Source organism: Sturnira hondurensis, unplaced genomic scaffold, assembly GCF_014824575.4.
Source record: "Sturnira hondurensis isolate 20B ecotype Veracruz unplaced genomic scaffold, ASM1482457v3 Scaffold0024333, whole genome shotgun sequence".
NCBI lineage: Eukaryota > Metazoa > Chordata > Mammalia > Chiroptera > Phyllostomidae > Sturnira > Sturnira hondurensis.
In genome coordinates, this window is record NW_028096964.1 from 1,561,629 (window position 1) to 1,577,671 (window position 16,043).

A 16,043-nucleotide genomic window follows, 5' to 3' on the forward strand; every position below is an offset into this window, starting at 1 on the left:
AGTACTTCCTCCCTAGCAGATGGCAGCCTCAGGGCCCTGAGCCTGCCATTACAAGCAGTGTGCAAGGGTAATCTACCAGTGTCCCTGTTGACAACAGGCATGGGATTGGAGACTGTCTGCCACACAGGAAAACAAAATAGGGGAAGGCTTTTCCCTTCTATCAGGGATTAAGGGAGTGATGAAACTACTCTCCAGGTTAAGAAGAAAGTTCAGAACCCCTTACAGTATTGTATCTGTTGATCACTTACTTACCAGTTAGGTAGGGAAGCTGACCATGTAAAAATTCTGATGTGCTCTCTAGGGAATATTCATAAGTGAGCCCCAGAGGCTCTCCCCTGGGTGAGGTTTGGATTCCCGCTGTGAAATCTTGCCTTTCTCTGAGGACCTGGGCACTGAGCACTGGGCTGCACTGCTCAGTGCTGCTAGGAGGAAGTCACCAAAATTAGGGACTGAAGTAAGTGACCATCTGATCCCTCTGGATTCCCAGGTCTGTTGTAGGGGCCACCCTCAAACCCATCATGTGAGTGCCTCCACCCAGCTCCCACCCTGCCAGGGGCCCACTTCACACCCTGGCAGGCCTCCTGTTTGCCTTGCCTTGTTTGTTCAGGGCTTCCAGAGGCCCTGGGTGGATGGATGACTTGAGGGAAGTTGTGAGGTGGGGGAGACATTTGGCAATAGGTCAGGATGTTCTTACTAAATTTAAAAGCAATGCAAATAATGCATTAGGAATCTGGACAATAAGCAGGATTAAACAAGGCATGGACTAGAGTGTGATGAGCAGCTTGAACTTGTGGGAAGTTCGCAAGTGCAGGCACTAGCAGTCTGGTATACTGAGCACACTGGGGGGATTCTGAACTGACAAGACAGCAGAAATTCCTAGAAAGGTGTTAGTGGCCAGTTTCTTACACCGTGGCCTGGATGCATTTTAAAAAACTAAATTACTAAAGTGACTTGTGGCAATGTTAATGCTTCTGTTTTAGTCTTATATGATAGTAGGTTTTTAAAATTGTTTTCCAACATAAAAGTAATCTAAAATAACATCTTCCTATCCAAATGAAACAAAATAAATCTGTAAGCTCTTTATATGCTTTTCCAGTTATATATATCAAAAAAGTTTCATGAAACCTCTGTAAAAAACTTTTGGTACTTCACCGAGTAGATTCTAATAAGTGTATAGTTCAATTGAAAATATTCAGGTGTGCTTTAAAAAAATATATTGGTTGCAAATCTGTGCAAGATCTAACCTTTTCTTTCTTTAGAATATTATAAACCCAGGAGTATAAATTTATTATATATAGTCAGTTCCAGAAACTTAACTTGAATTAGTTGAGTAAACAAAAGCAAATTTAAAACTTTGCTAATGAATGGTGTAGATACCTAACATGTGAAAGCCTGACAAACTTATGCACATGAATTAATTTTAAAACATTCTTTAGATTTCATTTATTTTGGCAAATTTTTGAAATAAGCATTTTCTTTTAAAGTTAAACATTTTTATAGCTTCCAAAAGACATTTTGGTGTTAGGGTCATATCAGAATATTAAAGGTGCCATAGAACTGACTCACCATAATTCGGTTTTACTCCTTATCATTATTTACTGTTTAGCTTATCAGTAATGCTGGTTTATTAGTAGTCTTAGTTCCAAATGAAGTAACCACTGCAGTAAAATATCCAAGTTTCCCCAGCATGGAGCATTTAATTAAGTTTCTGGAACAACTCTGGATGATAAGCATTCATCTTTACAACTCGAGTCCCTGCAGTTCAGTGGGAATGTTGAGGAGTCACGGGGTCTTCAAGCCATTTCCTAAAGCTGGAAGATGGTTGAAGTGTTTGCCAGTCAGTTTGTTGAGAAGTCTTTGTGTACCGGCACAGGAGTAGGTGTGCTGGAGGGTTACAGGGAAATGTGAAGCAAGCCTCTGTCCACTCAGCACCTTTGTAGTCAACTTGGACAGCACCTGACTCAGGCTGTTTTCTGGGCAGCCACTGTGAGCCCTTCACTAGGTGGCCATTTTTCAGGCATCCTTGGCAGAAGACAAAGAATGGGGTGTCCCTGTTGGGGCTGTGGCTGCACTTGCTGGAAAATTCTGAAGGAACCACTCAAATGCTTAGCCCCCTTCCTACACAGACTTGAGTTTTATTTGGAGAGGCTGAAATTTATGGATTAGTTTTCTTTTCTGAGAAACTATCAGTTAGATTTTGTTGGGGTCCCAGCTCCTTGGGGTCAGCCTGCTCTAAGCTCTCATAACTATTCCCGTGTTTCTCTTAGTGCCCTGTCTTTGTTGGCACTGGTGGTATTCCAGAAACTTCTCAGTGCTGGGTTGTCAGTCCCTTTTCTTGTGCATTCTGAGTCTGCTCTGCGCACCCTTAACTATTGCTTTAGAAAGAGACTTCCTCTTTAATCTGTGTGGTATGAATTCTTCCTGTGGACTCATCACTTCTTTCTCTGTGCCTTCGGGGCTGCACACATAAGAAAGCTCACACTGAAAATGGGTTTCGTATGCCATTGTTTCATATGCTTGCACACAACTGTGCCTTTCCACAAAAAGTAAACATTTATATTTTAGTTAATATTTTCCTCATGAATAATCTACAAACATTTAATATAATCTTTGTTTTTATATTTTATGCTTTAAAATTGCTTAATTTTTAATCATCCTAGTAATTTCCAAGTAGAATTATGTTTTCTTAAGAAACACCTATAGCAAACAATGTGCAGGTGGCTCTGAATCCTTTTTTAAAAACTGTATCCTGTCCTTTTTACAGATATCCATGATCTGTCCAGGAAAGCCCCCTTCTCCTCCTGTGCAGAGGAGGCCTCCTGGCCACCAGCAGCCCCCTCCACTCATAGCGTCTCCTGTGCTGAAAACCTGCCCCCCACCACAGCGGCCACTGTGGTTGGTGGAGGGCAGTCCCATCTGGCGGGGCAGCTCTGTGTTACCAACCCATCAGGCTGATGGAGTCAGTTTCAGGTGAGTTTCCTGTCGTTCTTACCTTTTACCACCTTTTATCTGTTCTTTCCAGAAAAAACAAACAAAGAAACAAACAAACAAACAAAAAAAACGACAGGAACTTCACTTAAGGGCTGTTTGGGAGGGTAAAAAGGTGGGCTGTGGGGCAGGAGGGATGAGCAGAAAGGGTTAGATGTCCCTTTCCCCTTTCAAATTCAACCAAATTGTTAAATTTTCATCACAATTAGGCCACTTGTTACATGCTAAATACTTTTAAAAATATTTCACTCATTTGAAATATATTAAAGTACAGGCTAGAAGAAAAACTTTTTGTTTCCAAGCTAAAAAGATGAAGGTACTGAGTCTGTAAGTCTACCTTTGAAACCTAGGAAATAAACTTAATTTTGAAATGTGTTCAGAATATGAAGTATTGTAGGTGGTAATGAATGCTCTAGAAAATAAAGTGGAGAAGGGAGAGGAGAAGATGACAAGTTGATGTGGTAAAGAAGTAAGTCTTATAGATATTTAGAGGGAGAAACCATCTAGGCAAAAGGAATGAGTATTCATGCGAAGGCCCTGGGGCAGAAGATGGCTAGTGTGTGTTCCATGATAAGAAACCTGTGTAATGAATATTGTGCAAAGGTCCTGGGGCAGAGGATTGATAGTGTGTTCCAGGAGAAGAAGTAAACCCATGTGGCTGACAAAGAGCGATATGGATGAAAGTGGAAGTGAAGGAAGTAATAGGGGACCATGTACAGCCTGGTTAGCCATCGTAAGGACGGTAGTTCATATTGTAACAGTGTAAAAGAGAACCACGGTCTCTTTGGAACAATATATAAAGCATTTTAAAACTTTTCTACTGGAGTCATCTCATTCTGTCATAGTGCCTTTTTACTTAGTCAGTTATATGTCCACCTTTCAATATCTTTCTCAAAGATAATACATAAGATGTGAAAAAACCTGAAAGTTTTCTAGTGGATTGAAGATACTGAGATGTAATTGAAGTAGGGAAGGCAGCCAGAAATTTTCACAAGATAAACAACAAAATCAAAGTGTGTGTAGTCNTAAAGCATTTTACAACTTTTCTACTGCAGTCATCTCATTCTGTCATAGTGCCTTTTTACTTAGTCAGTTATATGTCCACCTTTCAATATCTTTCTCAAAGATAATACATAAGATGTGAAAAAACCTGAAAGTTTTCTAGTGGATTGAAGATACTGAGATGTAATTGAAGTAGGGAAGGCAGCCAGAAATTTTCACAAGATAAACAACAAAATCAAAGTGTGTGTAGTCATAGAACTGCATACCCGATTACACAAACATACTCATAAAGCACCTTGTAATTTATAAAACATTTTTAAATAGCATTTAATCCCCAGAACCTCCTTGGATGGCGGGTTCTTGGTTTTTTGTTGTTGTTTTGTTTTTAAGGAAAAGCCCCAGGATCTAACTGTAGGTCTGTCGAGGCCACACCAGGAGGCCTCCTGTTACCCAGTTCTGTGTCTTCTGGGTAACATAGTGACTTCCTTTGTGTGTGTGTGTGTGTGTGTGTGTGTGTGTGTGTGTGTGAGAGAGAGAGAGAGAGAGAGAGAGAGAGAGAGAGAGAAAGAGAGAAAGAGAAAGAGAAGGGAGGGAGGGAAATCCTAGGACAAAAACCCTGGACAAATCTCTTGGAGCTGTGTGGCCTCTCACTCCTAACTCTCCCTGACCCAGGGTTTTTAAATATTCTGCCTTCTTTTAAGGAATTCTAAATTCATACTGTAGAACAAATTGATTGGATGCTTCAGCTGGTTTGGAAACTAAAATAATTGGTTGTTTATTAGTCTCTATATGTATTTCATAGAAATCTCACCTTAAAAAAGCTCTGATGGAGTGAGTTTGGAGCTAAGGGTGTAAAACTTGAGAACTGCTGGTTTGCTGCATGTAAAAAACCCTACTCTCCTTTTAGCCTGTCTGTGAGGAAAATACACATTTAATAAATGGGCTTGGGTCAGTTATATCTCTTATCTGCTCCAGAGGAATTTAAATGTCAGTCTCTATTTTGGTGCATCTTTGTATATAGGCCAGAGAAAACAGAAAAGCAGTGCCCCGTGGCCCTGACTAACCAGAGCCCAGCTAGTTGATGACCCATCAGGTCGGCTGGGCACACGCGACATGAAGAGGAATTTGCGTGTTCTCTTTCGGTGCAGCTGCCTGCCCAGGGACACATGCGGCCCCTGTCTGGGTGTTTTGTCTGATCCACAGGGTGTGAGGAAAGCAGCTAGGCAAGGCACTCTGTGCAGCGTTTGAGAACTATTAGCTTTACATGGCCTAGAGTTACCCCCAGACAAACAATTCTACCTCTGTTCTGCTCCTCTCCCATTAAAACAAGTTTATTCATTATATTCTGGGAACTATTTGCCATTGTTTTTGTGTATTCATCGGTTGTTTATGTGCTGCTGAATTTGCAATTGTTTGTGATGTCATTCATGGATATAATTTTGAATGAAGAAAAAGCTGTGATAGCAAATGTGCTCAGAGATGCCATGGCTGTGGCTCCACAAATTAGCCTGGGGAACAGGGTGGGAGGAGCCAGCTTCCCTTGGCAGCAAAGGGCTGCCAGGGCTTAAGAAGTCTTTGTAGTTCAAAACAAAACATGTGGTTACATGTGTCTATCATTTAAAGGTGCATGAAGGAAGCAAAAGGATCCAACTACAAAATCATGTCATGCCAGTAGCATGTGCTTTGTGGCATATGAAAAAAAACATGAATTGTTTATATTATTTATTTACAAATTTTACATATAAAACTTCATTTGGTAGTTTCACAATGGCCCAGTGAAAAATTCAAGGCAGGAGGCTAATGTCCCCATTTTCATCAGAGAACAGGCTGGTAATAGTGCCTTATGAGCCCTAGGACCCTGAAGGCCCATGGCTTTCCACACCCACGGCTTCTTGAGCCATGGAACTGGCATGTGGTTTTGAGGTGTGAGCACAGCTTGTCCCGAGTCATTGCTAAGCTTCCAGGAATGCTTTTCTGGTGGCTGATGGTGGGATGAGTACTGTGACCTGTGCAAGGACAAAGAGAATATACACTTCCATTCCTGAGTAGGGCTTGCCCTTGAGCTTTGACGTTACTGATAGATCTTGAAGGGTGCCCATTTGTGCAAGGACTTTTAAATTAGATATAGTTTTCCTCCTGAGAGACAATGCTGACATCCTGCATTATGCAGACGTTGCAGACCATACTCCAGANGTGAGCACAGCTTGTCCCGAGTCATTGCTAAGCTTCTAGGAATGCTTTTCTGGTGGCTGATGGTGGGATGAGTACTGTGACCTGTGCAGGGACAAAGAGAATATACACTTCCATTCCTGAGTAGGGCTTGCCCTTGAGCTTTGACGTTACTGATAGATCTTGAAGGGTGCCCATTTGTGCAAGGACTTTTAAATTAGATATAGTTTTCCTCCTGAGAGACAATGCTGACATCCTGCATTATGCAGACGTTGCAGACCATACTCCAGAAGGGGATTTACCTCCATTTTAGAAGCAGAGGCTGCTTGGGCCACTGTGTTTTTGCCCAGTGGAAGCTCAGTATCTAGAAGGATTAGCTTTCTCACTGGTTTGGTGGAGTGGGGACTAGGGGGTGGCAGTGGATTACATAATTCTTCTCTTTTCCTTTAATCATTTTCTTCCCTATAATGAAAGACAAGCACTTCACTGTACCTGTTTTCAGATTACTGCATTTTTGTTAAAAATACGAAACCCAGACTGTATTTTAGAATCTCAAGGGTATACCTTCTTAAGTATACTCGTAAGTATGTGCTTATTTCAAAAAATGCTTATTTCAATTTCAATGGTAAAAACAAAAAAGGAATTGAATCATAAAACTAAAACAAAACAAAAAATAGCAACTCTTAAGTATTTAAACATCTGAAAGAAAGTTTTATTTGTAATGATATATAACAACAAGCTACTGGGGATGGATATATTTTGAATAAACTGTTATGGTATCTTACCTTAATTGCACAAATACATTTAGGTTTGAGAACTTCAGATATAAGAAACATAAACATTTTAATAGTGTAAATAAAATATGTATTTTTACATCAGTATATAATCATAAGTGTAATGTTAAATCTGAGGTAAAAATTATATTGTACATGGGATTTTGCAGTTTTGAGGCAAGTTATTACTTAGCTCAAATATCCTTACTGTTTTGTAGGGAAGAAACATAATTCTTATTATATTCACATTTTCAAATGAACTAAGAAAGAAAAGATTTGGACCCTTTCGAATTGCAGATCTAATATGTATAATTTTTACCTTTGTTAAAGTTGTGAGAGTAGTAGTATGGGCTGTATTTAGTAATAATCAAAGTTATTCAGTACTTTTGTGTTATGCATGAGAAATGACGTAGAAGAACCATAGGTAAGGGAAAGTAATTCCAAAAGTGTGCCGGCTTCATAAATAGTTTCATGACTTGCTTCCTCATTTTCAGTAGGGTCTGTAACTGTAGTTTTTAGTAGATAGTATTGCATTTCTAAAGTACATAAGCTTGCAGATAATTTTTAAAGGGGGTATTAATTAGTCTCCAGGTGTAACATAGAGATGGAAATATATAGTGTTATTTTGACAAATTTGCTGTTCGTTCTTCTCATTGTCTTCCTTATGTCATGAGGCATACAGTCTCTGTCACAACCATTCAACTCTGCTATTAAAGTGTGAAAGCAGTCATATGCAAATGAATGAGCATGGCTATGTTCCAATAAAACTTTATTTGCAGAAACAGGCAATGGGCCAGATTTTACCATACTTTGCTGACCTCTGTCTTAGAACACCACTGTCACGTAATGTCTTGTCTTTTGGGCCTCAGACAGTTCTAAAGTTTTGCTTCCCTTTAGAAGGTTTTTTTTTCTTTAGCCTGACTATGGGAAATGGCATAAACCACATGGGTTTTTGTTTCGAATTAATTCAGCAAAGCTTTATAAGGACCAAACATTGTTCCAGATGCTGGAGACAGGCATGGTCCAATTTCTTGATTGGCAGAGGAGACAGACACAGAAAGCACAGATTCATTGTGCAGTGTTTTGTGCCATTGGGGAGAATTTTATCAAGAGCTAACAGTGCCTTGTAAATGTTTAAATTCCAGGCCCCAGGTGAAAATTTCAGACTCCCTTTTCCTCTCCCCACCTGGCCCCATCCCCTTCCTTGTTTGCAGAAATTGACAGTGATGGCCCTAGGTGGAGCAGTGAGAAAGGGTCTGGGAGAAGTTAAGGGCTCTCTTCTTTCCTGCTGATCATCTTTGAGGATTTGGGAAAATCATTGATATGTTCCCTCACCTGGATTTTACCTAGAAAAGACTAACATTTTATAATTAAAGAAAAGAGTCCACCAATAATTCAGGGGGAATTTTTGCCTTGGGTGTTTGTGCTGAAAAATAATAGTGTTTCTCCTATGATGCTAGACACTGCTGCTGCAGGTATGGTGGGAAAGCCTTGCCATAGAAGAGTAGCTTTTTAATAACAAACACATAAAAGAAACAAATACTTAAGTATTCTGATATAATGTCCCCTAAAGCTCTATAGAGGTGGCTGTGGGTGAAACTTGGACTATGTGGAGGAAATTTAAAGGGCAGTAGTTAACAGTCCAGGAGGCCTGGTTATTCTAGTCTTTGGTGATTAAGACAAAGTCTTATGTGAAGGAATAGGTACCATTTATTAACCCCAACCTTATATGAAAACTAGATTTTCTCATTGTCTCATCCTGTTTCATGTTGTGTCATTAATATCAAGTTACAACTTGATGCTAGAAGATTTCTTTAATAACAGGCATTCAGAATGAAATGATTTAATTGTCAGTGGAAATGATGAGCTCATATAAAAGAAAGTTTTAAATCTTTCACAAGTAGGGTTGGTAAAGTAATTCATTGCCCATGGTTTGTCCTAAGGAACTTGTTCTTCTATATTTTCCTTTAAAAAGGAAAAGAAATTTTTTTCCAATTTTAAAAAGTTCTACTAGCTCCTTTTCTTAGAATCTCTGGCTTGTTTGTTATCATACCCAACCTTAAGGTTTTTTTTTTTTTTTTGCTTGTCTATTCCAAGAATATTTTGCTTTCAGTGAAGTAATGAGATAGTGAATTATCAGGTTTATTTTTCTAGGAATTTCTCGTGTAGCTGGAAAGTTTATTTTTTCTGTGTAATTCTATGTTTAACACAAAAGGTCTAAATGGGCCTGAAGGACATATTTTGACTCACAAGAGTTTATTTGTTAATCATAGTTGCTACAAATCTTTTTTTATTTTAAGTATATTGTTTTATTTTGTCATGCAAATCAGTGTCTGTAGCATTCTTAAATCAGATATGCCTGAAAATGCTACTGAATGGATTTGCACTCGGTGTTGCTTACCGAAGGCCTGTGAGGCCCTGTACCCTTCAGCAGTGCCATGGAGCCCTCTATGGGTCTCTGTCTTCGTGGGGCTGCATGTGAAGCTCTGCACTGAGCTTCAGGAGGCCTGTGTGGAGCCTTACATGGGACAGAGTGTGGGCTCTACCTGGATCTCCACGTGGAGCCCTGCGTTGGACTATGTGTAGAGCTCTCCATGGAGCTCTACCTTCTACACCTGGTGTTTCACTGTATTGTCCACTAATATGATTGGAGTCATGCAGCCCAGCACCCAGGTAGTGTGGCTGTTAGTGTTTTGACATTTGTGTCTAGGGCAAGGGAGCTTTCTCTCTTGTTTTAAAGGTTTTCAATGTCCTTCCTTCCTCCCTCCCTCTCTCCCCTCACCCTTCCTTCCTTGTAAAGTATAGCATACTGAAGGCCTGGTCTTTACTGGACCCCACCTTTACTCTGGTCATTTGTATTCTGATTACTCTTTAAAATGGAGTAGTAAAGAGGTGGAATTATCACCAGTCTCCTTAGTTGTGATAACATTATGATAACTGAGACATGAACATCATTTGTCATATGCAACAAAGCAGAAAAATAAAATAATGGGGAATAGCCATCCTGCATGACCTGTAATGTGGAATAACTTCACTCTTTTTTACCAAAAGTTTTGTTTTAAATCAGATGACTCTAAATCAATGCTTATGTGAATGGGATTCTTTACAAAGCAATCTCTAAGCTACAAAATTATATTGTGTAATTATATGACAAATTCAATGAGTATCAATAAGTTTATTTTTAGGTGCATTACCTCTAGGAGCAGAAGTGGTGTAGGTTGCACTGTAATTGCATTCATGAGCAATACGTGCTTCGTGCTATATTTTCTGTTTTGCTGCTGCAGCTAACATATTCAAAGAATGTCTCCCATCTTAATGAATATTCAGTGTGGAGTGATCCTAAAATTAATCATTTGTTCTTTGCTTCTACTAGAATTAATATAGATAATAAAATAAATAAAAATTTGCTGAATCTCATCATTAGGAAGCATAAATATTTAAAGGTTGGATTTGTCAGATCAGTGGTATTAGAAGACATTTTTTTCCTAGTCTGGGTGAATCAGATAAATTTCCAAGGGGAGGGATAATTTAACTTACTTTAAAAGTAAGTAAATAAAGAGGCAAAGTATGCTCACCTTCCTAAGTTCCAGTTCCTGAAACAGTGGAGGAGTGACACCTAGGGAGGGGTTTCCAGTGGCCTCCAGACCTGGGTTTGATGTCTGGGTGCCTTGTCTGAGTTCCAGAGCCTGAGCGACAGCTCCCACTAGTGCTTTGAGCCCAGGTCTTTCCTGAGCAGTCCACACCACCTTTTCCTTTTCCTTTTCCTTTGGCTGGGTCCCTCCTCGTGGTCCCAGTCCAGAGTCTTGCTGGCATGTGCACTGGAGGTTTACATCCAGCTCATACTGGAAAGGGTGCTTTGATCTCAGTTGAGGTACATGTCTTCTATTCCATCTTTCTTTCTATACCATTAAAAAATGGTTGTCAGGTTTCTAAAACATACCCTTCTTTTTGCTCTGTGCATTCTTAGTGACTATTTACCTTCCGCAGGTTTTTGTCAGAATCGTTTTGCTCAGCAAGTCATAGTCATCTCAGTCCTATTTGGGGGTATTTATACCCTTTTTTTTGCATCTCAGCAAGGATTGTTTTTGATGGCAAGCTTGATTTATGTTTGGTGTAGGTATTTCACCTGAGGGAGGGTGTCCTTAGTTGGTGCTGGGGTGTTTCAGTGGTGGGCTGCTGGGGGTATGGATTGCAGTTCCATGGGCCATGTGTAGGCCCACAGGTCTCAGCTCTTTCCCTTTGCACACAAGACATCCATGGAAAGCAGTTTGTTTTATAACCTAATAGGAGACAGGTTGTGTCCACATTGTGTTTACTCGAGTGCATGTCTCTATATTTAAAAATGTGTTTGAAGCACTGCACACTTCACACCCAAGCAGCTGTCTGAACTGGTGGCCATCCTCCTTCTGGTCCCCCTAGCCCAAGCCTGTTCACTCCTGTCCCAGGTGCCATGAACGGATTCCTCCCCCATGATTACTACGTATGTGTGTCCGTTTATGAGTGTGTGTGTGCTCAGTCAGCAGAGGCTCTCCCTGGCCCATGTATGGAATCGTGTTTCTGTCCACACCATAGAGGCCTGGGGCTGCTTATTCTCCTGCGGAATTGGATCCCTGACTGTCCAGACATTAAATTGCATCACTGGGGCCCTGACAGCCCTCACTTCAATTGCGCCTTTTGGAATAACTTTCTCCTTCGCTGGTACCTGCAGCCTGGCAGCCCTTCACAATCCAGGCGTTTCCGGAGTGCTGCACACATTTCAAAGGGCTGCTTTCACTCCCTCCCAAGAGAAGAGCTGTCATGGGACTCCCACTGGTGGGAATTCTCTCTCACTCATCAATATCCCATGTGCCTCAGTGAGGCCCTGCACCAGAGTAGAATTTTTTTAAAATCTTGAAATATTATTGCATGCATAAATGCATGAATGAATGATTTCTTTGCCTATATCAGCTCTTTTCTTTCATAATGCTAATGCATAGAAATTAAGGTCTTGATAATTGTACTTTAGAAAATAAGATTACATGTTCAAATTGATGAGTGCTCATGAACATCTAATGGTAGGACTTGTTTCATAGCAACAGAGAGTATCCTTGAAAACGGAGTGAAAATGGTGTGAAAACGGCAGTGGCCCTGTGAGTTTGCAGATGAGAATGGAAAGTAAATTTCCAGCAATAATTAGCCCCCCATTTATATGACTGTGTTTTAAGTTTGGGGAATTAAAAAAGTTAACTTGTTTTGCTGTTTTTAAGATAATGGGTATAGAGTTAACAGGGGACAATTTAGCTAATCATTAGTGTAAAAATAAAATACCCTGTGAATAGAAATGTTTCTGTAAGTATATCCACAGGGTCTGGATTACCTCCTCTGGGGGCTGGTGGTGGGATTCGTCTCACAGTCAGGGCCTGAGGAACGACATGCAGTCATTTCAGGGGCAGAGGCAAATCCAGGTGGATTTTAGCAAGTGCCTTCTTTTTCAGGGATCTGGACAATGTTCAGATTCTTGCTGTAGTTTCTTAGAACTGGAAATCACAGTAACTTGAGTGAAACAGCTGGAGGACACATCTTTCCTTCAGAGGACATTTTGGGTCCTGTACTTTGTCAGGTGTCATTTATAGAACAGTTTATCTATTAAAGTTTTTGAGGGGCCCTAAGTAAGGCTTTTTAAGAATAGTAAGATACACAAGTAAGCACAGCCTCAAAATGTCACATTATAGGGAGATTTTAAAAACTCATGAAAAGATGCGGTATTTCCGTTGCATGTTGACACCACCCAGTCGGTTCAGGCTTTTGTTTTGGGGTCGCACTCACACAATGTGGTCAGGGCTTCCAGTTTGTACCAGGGAGCCACCTGGCGTGCAGAGCCTAAGTGGTTTCACATGCTCACTCCATTCCCGGTTGTGGGACACACTGGAAATTTCTCTCTTGATGGGATCTGTCTTCTGAACTCAAGATGAACAGAAAAGAATGAGATTCACAAAGAAGTAAACCAGAGAGTGTGGTGAGCATCTCGATTAGAATTCCAAGTGATCAGAAATACGTGTTATATATGTGCGCCTGCAAGGAAGAAAACTTCCCTGCTTGAGGTGGGGCATGACCCACCGTGCTACCATGTAATCTAGTAGCTGCACTTACAGAGAATGGTGAAATGAGGGACTCGGCATTTTTGTTAAAAAGCCTAGAAGCTTTTTTAAAAAAAGGTAATATACTGTGAAATGTCAAAGTCTGTCCCTTAAAGAAGGACTACTTCAAGTAAGAACATGTTGGAAACTGGAAAAAGTTAAAGAAGTTAGTCTTTAGCTTGGAAGGGTGGTGGCCGTTAGCGCTGGTTGGGGGTCCCACAGCCATGTCTCCACTACACTCAGCATGAGAGTACATTACTCAACCTGGAACATGGGGAAGGTGGGGAGATGAAGGAGGCTATGTAGCTAAATGTGTCATTGTGGGAACTCTTTGAAATCTTGTGTTATTTTAGGAATATGATAGATTATCCAATCAGAAGGGATTTTTGAGGGCAGAAACGTGACTTCTCCCACTCTCTCACTACAATACACATTTGCGCAACTGGGATAGTTTCCAGTGAACTTTAACATGTGGTGTCTTTTCTCATCTTCTCAGCAACCCTCTCAGCAAGGCAGTGGGGTTTTTTTCCCTCAAAGAATGATGATGTAGGCAGTTAGAGGGGCCATTGCCAGGTCACACAGTTCCTTTTTATAAAGGGGAGATTATGTCTCTGTCTCTTGTTCAATGGAATTACTCAGAAAAGCACATGCAAAAATTTTCAGTTTTCTTACATTGAAAATACAAGCTTCACTGTCACTATAACCCTAATAGTGCTGCCTCCAGGGAAACTGAATAGGTGTTTACCCATCAACTTGTTTCTGGAATAGGGAGTGAATAAATGGTTGCTTCCCAAAGTGCATTATTTTATGAAAGTCACACAGATCAGAAAAGTGGGTTAAAGACAAATCTTTTCGCCATCTCTAAAGATTGCTGTATTCTCCCAACAATAACTACTGACTGACTCCTTTTCTTTTTCAGAGTGAAGATCTGCCTGGCTTTATTACCATGATATCACCCATCAGAGAATCACATTAAAAGAAGAGGCTCAGCATTTTTTTAAAATCTGAAGCTGCTTACCGTTTTTCTTTCGGATCTGAGCAATTACTTTGTTTTGAAATATCTGTGATTGTATTAGACATGGAACCAACAAGGCAAGAATACCTGCCTTGCTCTCTTGTTTCCACAGGGGGCATTCACCCTTGTGCTGTTTGTGTTGTGTTTTGTTTTGTTTTTTTTTCTTAACACAATTGCCGAAGAAGTTATCCTCAAGAAAATTAGATGTGTTCATTGGCCTTTTAAATTGTGGCCAGTGTCTTAATTTCTTCTTACTCTCATTTTGGCAAAGCAAATTTGTCCCTCAGCATGCTAAGAAATACTACCAATACCCATTCAAGTGGTAAAATCTGGCATTTACCGGCATACACTCAAACTACCACAGTGCTACCTCAGTTCCAGGTAAAGCCGGATTTGCATGGTTGGGGGCCAGCAGGACCTCCTGTGTTTCTCTGCTGAATGTGGCACAAGTGTGGTCATCAGCCTTATTAAACTGGTTCCAGTACACAGCTGCTTGTTGGACTCCAATCCAGGTACCTGCGTGTTTACTCACAGACAGAGCCCAGTATGGGACTGACATTTCTCCATGGAAATGAAATTTGAGGTTGAACTTGGAAGATGGATTAATAAATAATAATTATATGTAACTGAAGCAACCTACTTTTGAAAATCATCAATTGTATTGGGTAGTGGGGGTGGGGGGCGGGGTGTGGGGAAGGGGTGATATCTCTTTTTACCTTTAACAGACTTGTTTAATCTCTATGTAGATATTTATGTAGGTACTTCAAATTGCAAAGCCTTTGATCCTATTTACAAGCTCAAATGTCTCTGCTATCCTTAATCTTGAGCTTGCATTTCTTTAACCAAAAATTCACATAGGCATGCTAGCAATTTAAGGGTGGTCACCACACCGGTTTAGCAGATTTTTAAAAAATATTTATATCTTGACTATAATGCTATTGTGTGGGTCAACCAGGCTGCCCAGAACAACAACACAACAAAAAAAGGTGGGGGGTGGAAGAAAGAAACTGATAAAAGAGGCATTTTGGCCCCTGTGTTACTAATAGAAAAAAAAGAAGAAAAATGATCTCACAGTACGTGTCACTTGTTGAAAAAGTTCCTGACAAGACGACTCCGGTTTTACGTTTTCAGTGTTCCGAAAATATCAGTGTTGTGGCGATTATCACAGGTGTCACCTAAAACTGCTGCCATGACTAGCAGAATGTCATGTCATCTCGCTGCTCCGTTGACACCTGATGGAGGGCTGTAGACCTGTTTCTCCCATAGGTGCATCCCCAGTGCCTATCTTCTCTAATAGTCCTGTAGACGTTACACTAGTTCATTGGAGATGTGAACTTTTTTTCAAGGAAAAATATATAAATATTTAGATATATATCACTATAGAATAATGCATTAATAAAAATGTGGCTTTTTTAGAGGAAGACCAAAAAATTCAATGTCTTAAAAATATATTTAATGACAATGCAAAAGTCTTCCTGCTTCCACGCTGAACTTTTTAGAACAGAGGATTGTATTGCAAGACAAAGTTGAATGTAAAGCGATACCCCTGAACATTTTTTAAAGTTTTACTTTTCTAAAATTATACTTTACAACAGTGCATAGACCATTAAATGTTAGTTTGAAGGTCAATTTCAGTGTATAATATATATACTTTATTAAAATGTGTAAAATGTCCTAAAGTTTTGATTTAGTTTTGGGACTAGGAATTGATGGGCGGTATTTGCTCATGTGACTCCCCCCAGGTACAGTAGGACTGAACATGGACCCCGCTGAATACAGTGTATGATGCATATTTAAGTAGTTCTCTATACTTAGAGTAGTCATGCCACTATAAAATGGTTCATGTTCATACTGCAACTTTTAAAACAAAATAAAAAGTTGATAATATACTAAATTTTCCTCTATCCTGTACATTTCAAAAAAGGCATATGCAATATTTACATTTTTAATTTAGTTTACAGAATGGAACCAAAATGTATA

The 16,043-nt window shown here is 40.0% G+C and overlaps 1 protein-coding gene across 2 annotated transcripts in view; it reads left to right on the forward strand.

Annotated features, from left to right (window-relative positions):
- The window catches only part of IRS2 (insulin receptor substrate 2), a 29,008-nt gene extending 13,489 nt beyond the window's left edge, over window positions 1–15,519 (forward strand). The window contains exons 2-3 of one of the 2 annotated variants that reach the window (XM_037038361.1): window positions 2,765–2,970; window positions 13,968–15,519. In XM_037038361.1, the coding sequence (XP_036894256.1) occupies window positions 2,765–2,955 (191 nt within the window). In that variant the 3' untranslated portion in view covers window positions 2,956–2,970; window positions 13,968–15,519. The remainder of the gene's footprint in view (window positions 1–2,764; window positions 2,971–13,967) is intronic. The other variant, XM_037038362.1, reaches the window with a different exon arrangement.
- Window positions 15,520–16,043: the final 524 nt, after the last annotated feature.